This window comes from Leopardus geoffroyi, chromosome B3, assembly GCF_018350155.1.
Source record: "Leopardus geoffroyi isolate Oge1 chromosome B3, O.geoffroyi_Oge1_pat1.0, whole genome shotgun sequence".
NCBI classification, from domain to species: Eukaryota; Metazoa; Chordata; class Mammalia; order Carnivora; family Felidae; genus Leopardus; species Leopardus geoffroyi.
Genome location: NC_059337.1, coordinates 135168502 through 135185622, shown reverse-complemented (window position 1 = coordinate 135185622; position 17121 = coordinate 135168502). Strand labels below are relative to the sequence as shown.

The 17121-nt window shown below is 50.3% G+C and overlaps 1 protein-coding gene across 7 annotated transcripts in view; it reads left to right on the top strand.

Annotated features, from left to right (window-relative positions):
- Positions 1 to 12365, top strand: part of FBLN5 (fibulin 5) — an 81734-nt gene extending 69369 nt beyond the window's left edge. For 4 of the 7 annotated variants that reach the window (XM_045448253.1, XM_045448254.1, XM_045448255.1 and 1 more), the window contains 4 exons: positions 413 to 539; positions 3534 to 3729; positions 3932 to 4037; positions 11393 to 12365. In XM_045448253.1, the coding sequence (XP_045304209.1) occupies positions 413 to 539; positions 3534 to 3729; positions 3932 to 4037; positions 11393 to 11664 (701 nt within the window). In that variant the 3' untranslated portion in view covers positions 11665 to 12365. The remainder of the gene's footprint in view (positions 1 to 412; positions 540 to 3533; positions 3730 to 3931; positions 4038 to 11392) is intronic. The other 3 variants (XM_045448257.1, XM_045448258.1, XM_045448256.1) reach the window with 1 other exon arrangement.
- The last annotated feature ends 4756 nt before the right edge of the window (positions 12366 to 17121 follow it).

Sequence of the window (17121 nt, the reverse complement as noted above, 5' to 3'; positions counted from 1 at the left end):
ATTCTCCATAGCCAGGGCTGGGCAATAGAAATATAAAGTCAGCTACAAAGAGGAGCCATACAGCAATAGAAAATAGGAAAAATTACTTATAAGAATGTATTTTATTTAATGCAATACATCTACAATATTATCATTCCAACATGTACTCTATGTAAGAACTTTTGAAGAGATATCACTTTCTCTTTTGTACTGCGTTGTCAAAATCTGTGTGTATTTTCCACTTCCAGCACATCTCAGTTCGGACTAGCCACCTTTCAAGGGCCCAGTAGCCACACGTGGCCAGTTGCTATCGTGGTGGACAGAGCAGTTCTCTAGTAAAGACCCAGGCCGCCCCACCCCCGACACCTGGCCAGGAGCCCAGCACCTTGGAAGCACTGTCCTGCTTCAGCCCCTTGTCTACCCCTCATTTCAGATATCAACGAGTGTGAGCACAGAAACCACACGTGTAACCTGCAGCAGACTTGCTACAATCTGCAAGGGGGATTCAAGTGCATTGACCCCATCCGCTGTGAGGAGCCTTATCTTCGGATCAGCGATAAGTACGTCATTTGGGAAATGGGAATGTGATGAGGGGTCTGGTTCAGCTGCCTGTGTGGTGGGAAAGGAGGGTGCCCCTGCCAGGGAGTCAGGATGCTTAGCCTCTTGCCTGCTGGACACACACGGACACACACACACCTTCTGTCCTTCTCTCTTCCTTTTTTTTTTTTTTTTTTCTATTTTTTTAAGAAAGAGAGACAGAGCGTGAGCAGGGGAGGGGCAGAGAGAGAGGGAGACCCAGAATCCGAAGCAGGCTCCAGGCTCCCGGCTGTCAGCACGGAGCCCGACGCAGGGCTGGAACTCATGAGCCATGAGACCATGACCTGAGCCAACTGAGCCACCCAGGCGCCCCGGGCCCTCCTCTCATTCAGTCACACAGTTTCCCCCCCGAGCAACACCCACTCCTTGCGCTGGAGACAAAGGGATGGATCAGACACACCTGCCGTGGCCTCTAGGAACACAGCATCTCAGAGCAATTCGTGGCTTACCCGTGCGCTTCCTGCTCTGAACAAAAACTGGACAAAGAGGACGAAGCAGGGGCAGGCGGGGCCGTTACAGACAGTTCGGCCTGTTGCTCAGAGCCGTGCTTCTAGCAACCCTTTGGTGTCTGGTTCCAGGGTCCTACGTGGCGGAGCAAAGTATCCACTCTCTCTGGTTCTCTCTGGGGTCCTCCAGGCCGCGCTTGTCTGGAGCCAGGGAGTCAACGGCTTCAATGACGGCACTGAGCTCGTGTTGCCCGTGAGGTCCCTGGCGTGCCGCTGTAAGCTGCCTGCCTCCAGGACCCCTTTCGGCTGACTCCAGCCACCCCCTTCCAGCTCATTTCCTCATGCGTGGTCCTGTGCTCCTGCCAACCTGAGCAGGACTCGCCCTCACCTTTACCCACACCCTGGAACGTCCAGCCTCCCGCCTCTCACGCACCCATTTTCTGCCATATGGAAGGCATTTCTTCCACCGCCACATGGACAGATCCGCCCCATCTTCCAGATCTCAGCTCCAGTGCCACCTCCCCCAGCTGTCTGTGATCCTCCTCAGCTGCCAGCCGTCACGCCCTCCTCCGGGCTTCTTAATTTAGGAGGCAGTTCTTTGCTGTGTGACACGTGACATTTTCAGGGGCCATTCGGGCACCCGGGACAGTTTGACTTGGCTATTTGGATCAGCCTTCAGAAAGCCAAACTTTACAAATGATTTTTATACACCCCTTTATCAAACGTTAGTCGAGCTCTTATCATGTGGCAAACAGTACCAGGCATGATGGTTTTGCTCTTATGCTAGTGGAGGAGAAAGGCATTCAACCGGTTGTCGCGTAAATGAATGCATAATCGTAGATTGGGATGGGTGCTGTGAGCAGGAGGACCGGGAATTTATAAAAGGAACATTAGGGCTGGAGCTGGTCTAGACTGGGGAGTCCAAAAGCTCCTCTGAGGAGATGCCATTTGGGCTGGGATGGGAAAATGAGTCGATGTTGGCAGAGACTGGAAGAGCAGAGGGAACAGCATGTGCAAAGACCACAAGGCAGTGGTGAACTTGACGTCTTCAGGGAACGTCTTCAGTGGCTGCAGCCTAGTGAGTGAAGTGGGCAGTGATCTGAGGGAAATTGACAGAGGCCAGACTTTGTTCAGTTTAAAAAAAAAATTTTTTTAATGTTTATATACTTTTGAGAGAGAGAGAGAGAGAGACAGAGCATGAGCAGGGGAGGGGCAGAGAGAGAGGGAGACACAGAATCTGAAGCAGGCTCCGGGCTCTGAGCTCTCAGCACAGAGCCTGACACGGGGCTCAAACTCATGGACGGTGAAATCATGACCTGAGCTGAAGTCAGACGCTTAACCAACTGAGCCACCCAGGCGCCCCAGACTTTGTTCAGTTTTTACTCAAGTTATAAGGGGTGGCCCCTGGAGGATCTTCAAGCAGGACAGAGACAGAATCTGATCTTTGTTCGATGACGGGCACTCTGGCTGCTGTGTAATGGATTGAAGGCAGAGGGACCTATTAGGAGGCCATCACAGAGGTCCAGGAGAGACTCGGTGGTGGCCTGAATGACAGTTCTGTGACAGAGGAGATGGTGAAAGGTGGTTGGATGTGGACTATATTTTGGAGATCGAACCAACCAGTAAGTTTTGAAGATAGATCAGAAGTTTGGGGAGAGCAGCAGAAACAAGACAAGACTGACTCCCGGTTCCGCCCAGCAAGGCACATATCTATAGACCTCCCATTCTCCTCAGCTCTGACTCCTAGAGGGGAAGTCTCAGGGATGAGGTGAGAGATGGGGGTGGTTAGGGAGAAATCAACGGGGTATCTACAACAGGCATTCCTTGGTAAAGAGAGTCCATGATTTCATATGATGACAACACTGTTACTAGTCTTTCAAATTAGCTGCTCTGTATTAGAGATATTTGTGCCCGTGATTTATTTCTCCTACTAGAAGGTGAACCATTTGAGGTCAGGATCGTATTTATTATTGCAGTTCCAAAATGCCTGATGTTGTGCCTTAAACATAGTGAGTTCTAACTTGTTTGTCAAATGGAAAGATTAAGTCAGGTTCTACCCAGACTGTGTTAAGTGCCATAGAGAATGTACAAGGACCCCCCAAATCCTGTCAAGCTAAATGGCATTTCTCACTTTTTAAAATTTCTTCATGGGTGTGTACGTCTGGGGAAGTGAAGGGCTATGTGACCAGGGACGCATTTTGCCAAATAAATACATGACAAATGTGAAGCGCATTAGAGAACGTGCCAGTGTTCTGAAAGGCAGACATCTAAGGTTTCTATTCTGGTAGCCAGAAGATCTGATTGGTCAGAATAGGCCATTCTCTAGGCAACAGCTCACGTACACGCTGGTGAGTTTTTACACCAGACCCAGGTGCAGAGAGGATCTCCAGTGACAGCATTCAGATGATAAAAATGGGGTGGCCTCTTTTCAACGTTTTAAGTGAGGAAGTAGGTACGACGAGCATCTGGAAAGGATTTATCGCATTCTCAAATGATTTCCCTCCCCAACAGCCGCTGTATGTGTCCTGCTGAGAATCCTGGCTGCAGAGACCAGCCCTTTACCATCTTGTACCGGGATATGGATGTGGTATCGGGACGCTCCGTTCCTGCTGACATCTTCCAAATGCAAGCAACGACCCGCTACCCTGGGGCTTATTACATTTTCCAGATCAAGTCTGGGAATGAGGGCCGAGAATTCTATATGCGGGTAAGAGTGCATCCTCACCGTCTTTAACGATGCTTGTGTTGTCTAACCTGGCACGTGCTTCTAGAAACAGTTCGGAGAGCAGCCAGGAGGGGCGGGTATGAAGAGAGAAGAGGGGATGGGTGGGAGTCAGGACTTCAAGGTTCAGATTCCTGTTACTTTCTAGATGGCTTTGTAAAAGCTGCTTTTCCCCCGTGGGCCTCAGGACCCTTGTCAGTGCAATGAGAAGTTAGGCCAAGATGCAGTCTTCCATCGTTTTCCTGCCTGGAGGAGTCACTCACATAGCCAGTTATCCATCCACTCATCTGAAGGTATTTATTACCTACTTCGCACTTCCAGAAACTGAGAATATAGCAGTGAGCACAGCATCCCCAGATCTCTGCCCTCCCGGCACTTATGTTGTGGCGAATATGAAAGCGTGCCTCACGGAAGTGGGCCCCACCTGTGTTGTGCAACTGTGGCTCTTTACATTTAAATGAATTACGATGAAATAAGATTAAAAAGTAGCACAAGCCACATTTCAAGGGCTCAGTGGTCACCTGTGACTGCTGTATTGGCTCAGATAGAGAACCTTTCTATCATCGTAGAAAGTTTGATTGGATAGCACTGACTTATCCACATCAGGAGAAAATTTTAGAATACACATCCTAAAATGTATTTGCCCCTTCTTTTTTTAAGTTCATTATTTTGAGAGAGAGCACAAGCTCGAGCCGGGGAGGGGTAGAGAAAGCATCCCGAGCGGGCTCCACGCTGTCAGCACAGAACCCAACGTGGGTCTCAAACTCACGAACTGCGAAATCATGACCTGAGCCACAGTCAAGAGTCAGACGCTCACCTGACTGAGCCACCCAGGCGCCCCTCACTTCTGTGTTATACACGTATAATCCCGCACCCTTATGTTATTGTACTTCATCTCCTGCAGCCCTGGGGTGAATGTACCTCTTTGGATACCCCCGGTTTAGAGCAATGTTTTTTACATTTCAGTGTGAATGTGGGCGCTTGTCCAAAAAGTGGATTCCAGAGCTTCCTCTCCGGAGAATCTATCTCAGAAGACCGTGGTTGAGGCCTAGGGTATCCACTTCCTGTGGTTACTATGACAAATTACTCCAACTCGGTGGCTTAACCCAACAGAAATTTATTTTCACAGGGTTCTGGGAGCCAGAAGCCTGTAATCACGTTCACCGAGCTGAAACCAAGGTGTCACAGAGCCATCTCCCCTCCAGGGGAGAAGCCATTCCTTGCTTCCCCCAGCTCCCGGCACCTGCCAGCATTTCCTGACTTGTGGCCATGTCACTTTAGTCTCTGCCTCCAGTGGTCACACTGCCTCAGGTTCTGTGGGTGTCAACCCTCCCTGTCTCGCTCTGTGTGTCACATGTGATCGGATTTAAGGCCAGCCCACATAATCCGGGATCATCTCCCCACGGCAAGATCCTTAACTTAATCTCCTCAGCAAAGGTCCCTTTTCCTTATAAGGTAACAAGTATAGGTTCCAGGGATTGGGGCCCGATACCTTTGGGAGCCTTCAGCCCACTCTGCCCAGGAATCTGCATTTCTAACAAATGCAGCTTGTGGTCCTCCAGGGGCATCGTGGGGGAGCTACGGGCCCATGGAAGTTTACCCACTTTGAAGGGAGCCGGTCGCAGTCCTGTGAAAGGACCCTGTATCTGAGGTCTCTACCTCCCTCTCCCTATCTCCTGGCCGAACCTTCCAGTCCTTGCTTCTGGGGCTGGGACTGTCTAAAAACAGGGACGTCTCAGAAGCAGCGGTGAGAACAGTTTAGAAAAGGTTCCAGGGGCTGGTATCATGCCTGTATCCTCACTGATAGTTTGTGGCAAGACCCCAGCAGGACCGGGTCACATGTATAACTCAGTCAGTGGAGCCAGCATCTGTAGGCCAGGGTCAGAGGCTTTGGAAAAAGATGGACTGAGTTGAAGGCAGAGGAACTTCTGTGAGATGAGAAAGACAGAGCTGTGTTTATGTCTGTCCTTTCTCCGCTGTCCAGCAGAAACCCACATCTGTGAGCTGCTGTGGCCTTGCTGCCCTCGGGAGCACAAGCCTAGCCCACCGGCCTCCTGCAGTTTGGCCTCTGTCATTTGTACAGACACAGCGGGTCCCAATCATAGGGCACAGAGATGTCCCTTTGGGGGATTTAAAATTCCATCACTGATTCCACCTGCCTCGCGTTTTCCCTTTTCCCACGCAGAAAACAAGATCCTCAGAAGGTGGCCTTGCCTGGGTGAGGTGTCGCTCACTGGAACACCACCTGCCAAAATTCCTATAGACCCAAATGTTCCCCATGTGGCTGGCTCGTAAAAGCCAGTGATGGCAGGGGAAGAAGATTGTCCTACAGGACGGGAGGGAGGATCCTTCCTGGAGGCTTCCTCTGGGACTCAGGTTGACACAGCCCCTGGGGGACCCTTGACACCCACAAAGCCGAGCTGTATGCTTGCGCCCTCTCAGGACATTGAGTTGGGCCCTAATTCTTTACTATTTATTCAGAAGAGGATGTCAGGACTCTGAGGCTGAAGGAACTTAGGGACAGGGAGGTGGCTCCTGGCATCTCTCCTGGCTGCACCCGGGAAGAGAAAACAGGTTCCGTCTGGATGCCCTGTGAAGCCACGGGCATGGGGCAGGAAGACAAGGAGAAATCTGCTGGACAACGTGGGCCTTCCACACGTCCAGCCTCCAAGGCACGGCCCCGTCATCAGGAGGCCGCACGTCGTTGTTCCCTGTGGGCTCCAGGGCCAGGCTGGTCCACTTCATTCGGGTTCTACAGCTCACCAACTCACCAGCTGTGTGACCTTGGGCCCATTACCTAACCTCTCTGGGCCTCAATTTCCACATCTGTAAACAGGGGATAATAATAGTATTTACCTTGGGATTAGATGAGATCATCTGCTTAGCTCAGTGCCTGGAACACAGAATGACTGTTTTGATCAAACAGGTAGGATTTGGCAGAGGTGAAACATTCAGTAACCTTTTTCTCACCTTGCTGGCTCCAACCTGTGCACACCTGGGTGATGTCTAGGTTAATCCCTCGGACTGACAGGTTCTTTGAGTTACTATTGAATTGTCTCCTTCTCATATCAAGTCTAATAAGCTGGTTTCAGTGGAAACGTCCACCTTTCTGTCCCTCACTCAGTGTTTAATGTTTCTTCCCTTCCTCTGCTTAGGGGTGGGGTGGGGGTGGCCCCTGTGCCAGCTTCCTCTTCCCCTCCCCACGCTGACCGTGCTGTTTTAGGCTCCTTCTCCAGGACTGGGTGCAGGGGGTGCAGATAACGGAGGGGAGCGTTAGGGTGACGGGACCGGGGTCTTACTGGATTGTTGCCAGTAGGGCCCCTTGTTGGCTACAAGCCGCCCCAAACCTTTGCACCCTCTTTCCAGTGCTGTGTCTCACACAGACTTTCTGCGGGTGGGGAGGGGCCGCTGTGGCCTCGGCGGAGCAGATGCACCAACAGGCAGGTCCCCAGCACCTCCATACATCACCATGGTTCAAGGTATCCGGGCTGGCTGTCGTCTCTAGACTTCTCCACTGCTCTCTGCACTCTTTCTTCTTAATGTTTATTTATTTTTGAGAGAGGGAGAGAGGGACAGAGCGTGAGCAGAGAAAGGGCAGAGAGAGGAAGACGCAGAATCTGAAGCAGGTTCCAGGCTCTGAGCTGTCAGCACAGGGCCCGACGCGGGGCTCGAACTCACAGACCATGAGATCGTGACCTGAGCCCAAGTCGGACGTTTAACCGACTGAGCCACCCAGGCGCCCCACTCTCTCTCTCTGCACTCTTAAAGGATCCACATCCCTGAACGGTTCTCTCAAACCGCCCTCTTGCTTGAGGTGGGGGCTGGTGAGTGTCTTGAATGCCCCATGATGTTGAAGGTGAGAGAAACAGGTCTGGCTGGGCCACCGCTCTGCAAATCCGGTATGGCAGCTACAGGAACCACCCGGACGGCAGCAAGTCCTATACAGCGCCAGGTGCTTTCCATATATCGCTCCCTTCATCCTTCCAACAGTCCTGTGACGCGGCACCTGCGTGACCGTCCCGATTTTATAGACGTGGGCACCGAGGCACAGAGAGGCTGAGGGACGTGCCCATGGTCTCACAGCCAGGAAGCAGCCGAGCAGGATTCGAACCCGGGCAGGCCGGTATCGAAATCCATGCATACACTTACCTTCTCTTTAGGATGTGGGGTCAGAAATGGAGACAACAGGAAAGGGCTGCTTTAACATCTAGTAATAGTAGAAGGTGTCCAGGAAGGGTTAGTTATTTTGGACTGATAGCACTGTTTCTGCTGTGACGGCTGCTGTTTTCAGGACGCTGTGAGCTCCTGGGCTCTGGAGCTGGTGACAGGAGCATCATGCAGGAGGTGCGGCTTGGCGGCCAGAATTCAGGTTCTTCCACGCGGAAGGTCACTGATTGTGTCGCGAGCACACGGCGGGCAAGCCACACGTGGCCCCGTGCACACACAGGCACGTGTGCTTACACACATGTGCCTTTCACAAACACAGTCGGCAGCCTGCCTCACCCTGAGCCCTGGACTGGTGACTGGCCTTGGCCAGGTGACTCGAGGACGCAATTAGGGCTGGAAGGAGGAGCATATTTACTCCATGAGACATGTGTGGATCAGGTGGCAGGTCCCCGGGCAGCTGACCTGCTGGCCGCGAGTCAGACGATGCTGTCCCACAGGCTGACTTAGAACAGACCCCCGCACGTGTCCGAGGAAGGCCAAGGAAACACACATCCGGTGGTCAGTTTGCACCCTGCCGCTGCTGCGGTCGGCTGCACGGATGCTGGGCACTCATTCTTCTTTCGTCACCAAACATAAATTCAGCACCAGGACGTATGCAGCCTTGAGCCAGGTGCCAAGAGTTCAGGAACAAACAGGATGTGACCTCTGCCCTCGAGGAGCCCACCCTGGTGGGGAGAGGGGACAAACAACCAGGCAAACATTGACGATGCAAAGTGGCGATTCTTCCTTGGAGTAAGTGCAGCGGAATGGTCTGGAAATTCAGGTGTACTGAGACCTTGTCATAGGATGTAGCGGTCAGGGCAGGATTGGGGGGCCAGTGACACTGTAGGGTATGGGGATTAAATAAGAGATGTACAAAATAGCCCAGTGCCTGCTTTCATACCCACTGCCCCCGTCATCGCTTCGTACCAATGACCACGAGCCTTGCAGGCCTCCCTCCCAAGGGCTGCCCACGGCTCAAGGTCTTCAGTCCTTGGCCTTTGTTCATGCAAACAGTGAAAGCTGGTGAGATATTCGTATACGTAAATGCCATGGGCATTTCCCTGTGTGGCTGTCCCTTGAAGTGCCGGCCCAGTGCTCTCAAGTTTTGCAAGAGTTGACAAGGAAGTCTGAGCGATCCTCTGTGTAAGGACGCACCACTTGCGCTGATGCTGACGGGAACAGAGGGAGCGGATGCCAAAAGGAAATTGCATGGCTGTCAGGCTATTGATAGTCCAGGGGACAGGGGAGGTCCCGGTACCTGGCTGGCACCTGCCTGCCCGTCCCGCCCTTGTCATACTCTTGGGGATGTCGGATCTTTATGGGGAGCTCTCCCTTTATGGAGACAGATAAAATACCTGGTGTGGCTTGAACTAGGCCAGGTTGCTTGATTTTGCAAGCCTGTTGCTTTCAGTTTCTGGGCACAGCGCTGGGCTCTGCGGCTTATAGGGAGCGATTGTCCGGCCGCTCCGTGCTCTCTCACGCTACTTCCTCCCCAGGAGCCCGCTCTCTGGCCACTGCACTGACCCATGAGCATCTCTCCTAAAAGATGGTTCCAGGGAGAAGAAATGAAACACACAGCAGTCTCTTCTGATAATTGTTGTGCAGTGAAAAAGGCTTGGGATTTGGGGTCAAGCCGCAGCCCTCCCCTTACCTGTCATGGGTGACCCCATGTCATGACTTAACCTCACTGGGCCTTGGTTGGCTTAGTTATAAAATGGGGAAATAATGAGACATACCTTTAGTAGGACAGACAGGGTCCCCAGACTGGGTCCTGTGCTTTTAGATCAGCACTTCTCAATTATTTATTTATTTATTTAAAAAAAATTTTTTTTAACTTTTATTTATTTTTGAGAGAGAGAGAGAGAGAGCAAGCAGGGAGGGGCAGAGAGAGAGGGAGACACAGAATCCGAAGCAGGCTCCCTCTGAGCTGTCAGCACAGAGCCCGACGCGGGGCTCGAACTCACGAACCGTGAGATCATGATCCGAGCTGAAGTCAGACAGTTAACCAACCGACTGAGCCATCAGGAGTCCCAGCAATTCTCAATTATTAATGTACCCACAAATCACCTGGGGATTGTTTTACCATACAGATCCTGGCTCAGTAAGCCAGAGGTGGGGCTTGAGATCCTGCATTTCTAACCTGCTCCCTGGTGATGTTTGTGGTGCTGGTCCAGGGACCACCCTTTGAGTAACAGAACCTTTCAGCGCTTTTATAAGGATTAAATAAGTGCATTGCTGAAAACTGTGCCTCCCACGTGGTAGATGCTCAGTGGATGTCAGTCCTCCCTCCCTAGCTGCTCAAAAGTTTTAGAGAGAGATTCAGTGGAGGGAATCGTTAGGACTACAGCAGTAGGGTCACAGAGTGCTGAAGCTGGAAGGGACTAGAGTGTCTAATGGGAGCTCCAGCAGGGACTGTACATCAGAACCAGTTTCCCCAGGCTTCATCCAAGCACCCACTTGAGCAGCAAATCTTGGAATGGGTCCCTGGAATTGTTAGTTTAAGAAAAAGTGTTCTGGGTGCATTGGCAGGTGTTGACTGGAGAACTACTGATCTGGTACAAACCCTCATTTTAATTTTTTTAAATGTTTATTTATTTTTGAGAGAGACAGAGACAGACAGAGTGCAAGCGGGGGAGGGGCAGACACACACACACACACACACACACACACACACACAACACACACACCTAATCCAAAGCAGACTCCAGGCTCTGAGCTGTTAGCACAGAGCCCGACGCGGGGCTCGAACCCACGGACTGTGAGATCATGACCTGAGCCAAAGGCAGATGCTTGACCAACAGCCACCCATGTGCTCCTACAAACCCTCATTTTAGAGATGAGGCCCGGAGAAGCGAAGTGACAGCCCTGTGACGAGCAGTTAGTTCCATCAATTATTCCTTCTTTCATTCCAGATCTATTCACTGAGCACTGACCGTGGGCCAGGAACCGTGCCAGGTTCTGGGGACACTCAGTGGTGAAAAACCTGACCCCCATCCTCGCTCTTACAGAGCTCGCAGTCTGGCGGGGACTCAGCAGACGTAGACCAAGTAGGGTGGACGGCGATGGAAAGTAGAGTCTGTTCAGTTGGGGGAAGCAGAGAAGGCTCCTTCAGGAAGTGACATTTCGGGTGGGACCTGAAGGGTCGGCAGGAAAAAGCCGGGTGGGACGTGGGCAGAGGCCAGGGAGAGCGTGGCGTCAGGGGATGCCAGTCCGACTGCAGTGCTCTGGGGGGAGGGGGGGAGGGGAGCCCCGGTGGAGGCTGCCGCCGGACCACCCGCCCTCTGCCCTGGTGGTCGTGTGGGACACCCCGCCTCCTGACCGACCCATAGCTGTCCCCAACCCTCTCTGCTGTTGCTCGACAGCTTCTGGAGTCCGGCTCACCTGCCCTGTTAACGCCGGCCAGCCTTTCTCTAACCAGTATCCCCGGTTCTGTCCACAGCAAACGGGCCCCATCAGTGCCACCCTGGTGATGACACGCCCCATCAAAGGGCCTCGGGACATACAGCTGGACTTGGAAATGATCACGGTCAACACAGTCATCAACTTCAGAGGCAGCTCCGTGATCCGACTGCGGATATATGTGTCCCAGTACCCGTTCTGAGCCCCGGGCTGGGGTCTCTGACACTGCCTCTCAGCAGCACCCAGGGACAGGAGAAGAGAAGAAACGAGAGGGAGGGTGACGTGGGACAGATGTTACGCTTTTCTTGCTGACCGCCTCCCGAGGAGTCGGCCCCGAATGTCCTGACGCTGCCTGTCCCCTTGTAGACCCGTCGCTCTGAAGGACATGCTTCCCCAGTTCTTAACGACGCAGTTATCGAAAAGTATTATCAGCGCCCTGACCTGAGATCGACGGTGATTTTTCAAGGCCTGTCAGTTTATTTTCATATTTTTCGAAGGAAATAGATTAGCTTCGCTGGGGTCTGAGTCCGCGTTCAAAGACTGTGAACGGCTTCCTGTCACCTCTTCCACGCCTTCTTGCTGTCTGTCGCTGATTGCTTCTTTGCCGAGGCCCGGATTGCTCACGGGGACGCGGGGTGTAGCTAGCTGCTTCTTGTATGCACAGAGAAGGCTGCGGAAAGAAACCACAGCAGGATCTAAGGGTTTTCACAGAGTCTATTTCAAAACCGTGTGTGGTATTTTCAGCCACGAGAGAAGGTTTAGTTGTCCTTACATTTGTATAACTGTCTAATCCTTTCTTGTGCATTTTGAGTATTTTTTTTTTTTTAAATAAGTGGTAGAATTCCTTAAGAAGGCCTTCAGACACATGTTATGTTCTGACTTCCCAAACCCAGTCTCCTCTCCATTCTACCCGGTGTTTTCTTCGAGGACCCCTTACTCATGTTTTCTTTAGAATTTTTACCCAACTGGGCTGGAAGGCAGAGGTCTCTAAACTGATTAAATATTTGAAGAGATCTTGTGTTTGGTTCATTTTGACATCGTAGATGATTCAGCGTGTGGGGCTGGCTCTTCTTTGAACCCGTTTATTGTGCACTGGTTTGAAAACTCCCTGGAGAGCTCCATGGTCCTTTATAACTCAGGTACCTGATGGTGAGTAGGGGGCAGAGAAACGGAGGTGGGGAAGGTAAGAGGAAGCGTCAACCTGAATCCTGTGTCGTTCATTTGAGAATGGTTGTTCTTTAACTGTTCCCTCTGTCATGTAGATTATTTCCAGGTACCCTTCCAGAGCCGAAATGTAGTCACCTTACTTTATAATCAGTGGCCCTCAACCCTGGCCGTGTAGTAGGATGACTCGTGGAACTTTTAAGAGAAAAACCTGATGTCTCGGGCTTTGCCCCCAGAAATTCTGGTTTCATTGGTCTTTGGTAGGGCCCGGGCACTGACTTTTTTTTTTTTTTTTTAATGTTTATTTATTTATTTTGAGAGACAGCAGGGGGAGGGACAGAGAGAGAGGGTGAGAGAATCCCAAGCAGGCTCCTCACGGTCAGTGCAGAGCCCAACTCAGAGCTTGAACTCACACACCGTGAGATCAAAACCTGACCTGAGCTGAAATGAAGAGCCAGGCACTTAACCCACTGAGCCACCCAGGTGCCCCCCCAGCATTGATACTTTTAAAAACTGTAGTAAACAGCCAGAGTTCAGAGTGCACTGTTATAAGCCCTATAAAGAGAGGGGGACAAATATGGCCCAGCCTTTTCACCTTGCCCTCAACATCTTTTCAGCTATTTGCAAGGCTCATTGCCCATTTCCTGATCAGGGACTCTGGCTTTCCTTTCAAGAGTCAGAACCCCAGGCAGGGGACAGAGAGAGTCAACAGTGCAAGTCACAGGTTAGAGAACAGGTGGGGACAGCTGCCTTTGTGTCCCATCCCAGGGGTTGACCTGAGGCTTCCGGAGGAGGGCATGTACTCCCTGATGAGGTTCAGTCTACAACACAGATGGACAGATATTCCCATTCTACTCGTTGGGAGCATATTTATTTCAACGTTTATTTATTTTTGGGACAGAGAGAGACAGAGCATGAACGGGGGAGGGGCAGAGAGAGAGGGAGACACAGAATCGGAAACAGGCTCCAGGCTCTGAGCCATCAGCCCAGAGCCCGACGCGGGGCTCGAACTCACGGACCGCGAGATCGTGACCTGGCTGAAGTCGGACGCTTAACCGACTGCGCCACCCAGGCGCCCCGGGAGCATATTTATTAAAGAACTACTGGGTGCCAGGAACTGTGCCTGTTCCTAGGATTAGTTGAAAGTTTCTTTAGCAGAGGAAATAATATATTTGGCTTCCTTGCCCAGAGAGCATTTCTCTCACCCGTACTGTGCACCTGACTTTGCTCCCAGCTGTGTTTTTGTTTTTTAATTTCAAAGTTTATTTATTTTGAGAGAGAGAGAGAGAGATCCAACAGGGAAGGGGCAGAGAGGTGGGCGGTGGGGCAGAGGAGCCGAAGCAGGCTCTGTGCTGGCAGTAGAGAGCCTGATGTGGGGCTCGAACTCATGAACCATGAGCTGAAGTCGGACACTTAACCGACTGAGCGATCCAGTCGCCGCCCAGCTGTGGTTATTTTTTAATTAAAACGAAGCACAACCAAGCCCCTTCCCATTGGGCAGCCGGTTTCCAGTGACGTTAACTAACAACATCGATGCCTCGGGTGCAGAGCTCGGAAGAATCAGGACAGGTTCCTAAAGACATGCCAGCATGCAGGCCCGGCTCAGCTCCCTGCAGAGCGCAGAGCAGGAGGTGGCCCCGAGCCTGGGACTCCCCTCGTGTGGGCGGCTTAGGTGACGAGGAAAAGGTGTGTGTAGAATGCTGACAGTTTATGTGAGCTCGGCACCGGGCAGCTCTCAATTACCCGCTTCGGCTCGACACAGCACAAGGGTAAGGTTTCCTTAATGTCAGAAAAAGAAGGCAGGAAGGCTGTCTCTTGGTGATTCGAGGACCCATTGGTGTCAAAGGTGCCACATTTGGAACCGGACCCTAGTCTCCGGGGCTCGCGTTTTATTTGTCCATGTCAAAACGTGGCTTCCTGCTTCTGAGAAAAAAAAGGCACGGAGAGACTCATAAAAGCAGGCTGAAAGAGCTTCTTGGACCTCAGATCGCTCTTTCCAAACATGGCCTGATGAGTTCCGTGTAAATGAATCAGAAGCATGTGGGATCAATTTACCTTCAAATACACCGGGGCCTAAAAATTAAGGGACCAAAAAAACGCCCCGGGGCAAAGTGTGTATTGACTGTAAGGCCCAACCCCAAACATTTGGGAAACCGTTCTAGAGGCTCCCAGAACCTGAAAAGCTGTTGGTTTCACCCACCCCTTGGGAAATCTTATTTTCACAAGATTGGGGATAAGCCTGCTCTTTGAATCACGGCATTGTGCTTCTCTGGAGTCTGATGGGGCTGGCTGTTCCCTCCGGCTCAGATACCTGGGCTCTCCATCGGGGTCGATCGTCAGCTTTGACCCATCCCCGAGCGGTGCTGAGAACTTGTTATATGAGCCCCGCTCCGGACCGCTCCGTCAGGTCCTGAAGGATGAAGGTTCTGTGGTGGGAGCGGCACCGGATTAAGAGCGGAGACACCTGCACCAATCCTTGCGTTACTCCCAATCTTCTGGGCTCGATATGGATGAAAACTTCCATTTAGCTGCCTCTAATTCTAAAGCTTGGTGATTCCTTGAAATGTACTTTGGGGATGACAGCCAGCATTTCCATTAAACTGCAATTTTAGAGTTTCATCGTGGCTTGCCAATCATAACATTTTCTAATTGGCATGGAATCCACCTACCTGTTGCCTCTAGGCCTGGGTAATGTACTTAGAAATGTTCTTAGGTAACTGTCTTGGCCCTTGGGGTGTGATTTTTCCAGATGGTGAAAACATTTAAGGAGGTCTGATTACTTCATTTGCGGTGGTTTTAGGTGAGTTTCTGTGGCCTGATTGTTTACTGTAATGGGTACAAATTCTTCATCTGGGCGAGCCACCCAACTTCGGCTCCTCTAGTTTCTAGATTCAGAGAGGTGAACAAGACAGATCCGGTCCGGTCCATGGATAAGAGAGTTTCCCCAGGGTTACGCAGCCTGTGGAACAAAAGTGGAATACAATGTGCTAGGTACCTTTTAGCGGTGTCAACAAAATGATTTTGATTAGAATGTAATAATTACTAAGACATATCTACTTTACACAACAAAAAGTCTTCTTTTTAAAATGAGTTAATTAGTTAATTAATTTTGAAATTTACATCCAAGTTAGCATATGGTACAACAATGATTTCAGGAGGAGATTCCTTGGTGCCCCTGGCCCGTTTAGCCCACCCCCCTCCCGCAACCCTTCCAGCAACCCTCTGTTTGTTCTCTATATTTAAGAGTCTCTTATGTTTTGTCCCCCTCCCTGTTTTTATAGTATTTTTGCTTCCCTTATGTTCATCTGTTTTGTCTCTTAAATTCCTCATATGAGTGAAGTCACGTGATATTTGTCTTTCTCTGACTAATTTCACTTAGCATAATACCCTCCAGTTCCATCCGCGTAGTTGCAAATGGCAAGGTTTCATTCTTTTTGCTTACACAACAAAAGTTCTTATGAACATCTATAGATACACATTTGACATTTAGTATAAAATGCCTCTGCTTACAATTGTTACATACATGGCAAGAAAACACAGAATCAACGTTGGGTGAAAATATTCTTTCTTTTTGATACGCTTTGTACTTTGAAACGCAATGTTTTCTTTTCTAGAAGAGAAAAAAAAAAGCAAACATTTTTTAAAGCTTTTCATTATTTTGGAATTGGCCAATGCTCATCAACCACAAACAAATACACAGATTGTTCCTTCTTACTGATATTTTTGTTCTTGAAGTTCTTAGTGTCTTTACTTAATAAATGGCTGATATCTTCATTAGAATCCATGAGCAATTGAAGATTAAAGAAAAACAAAACAAACAAACAAAGCAAAACAGGAGGCTTTAGGACAAAGGGAGGCCGTAGAGGCAAGGTTTATCACTTTGGTAGCTCTTAGGATGACAGCCTCCAGTTAGAATGTTTGACTTGCTAATGCTTCCTCCTTATGAATCTTTGCCTCCAGTCATCAGCGAAAAAAACCATCTGGGCAAGAAAACAGGTGTCAAATGGGTATGGCAGTAAATTGCCATGGAAGGGAATTCCATATTCGCAGGCAGTGACTAACAGCACTGTTTTCTGAGGAGTTTGGCATATTCTTGAGCAATGGTATAAAATGAAGGCAGAGGTAAGTTGTACATAGATGCAGACATCAGGGTCATTGGGATACTAATTTGTCAAGATTAATTAATTAATCACTACGGATTTAGAGCCAGAGAGTCATGGGACAGCTTGATATCGTTTAAAAGTAGTTTTTGTTTCAGGAGGATTGTTTTGGTTTCAACCCAGCCTTTTTTCTAATTCTTGCAATTCACCCTTCTACACAAGGTATCTGATGTTGCACAACTGACTTGTATCACAAGAGAGCAACTGTACTTGAAAACTGTGCTCTAGGGCGCCCTGGGTGGCTCAGTCGGTCGAGCATCCAACTCATGATCTCGAGGTTCATGGGTTTGAGCCCCGTGTAGTAGGGTCCACACTCATGGTGTGGAGCCTGCTTGGGATTCTCTCTCTCCCTCTCTGTCTGCCCCTCCCAGCTCACTTTCTCTGTCTCCCTCAAAATAAATAAACTTAAAAATTTTTAAAAACTGTGCTTTAAAACAGGTACCTT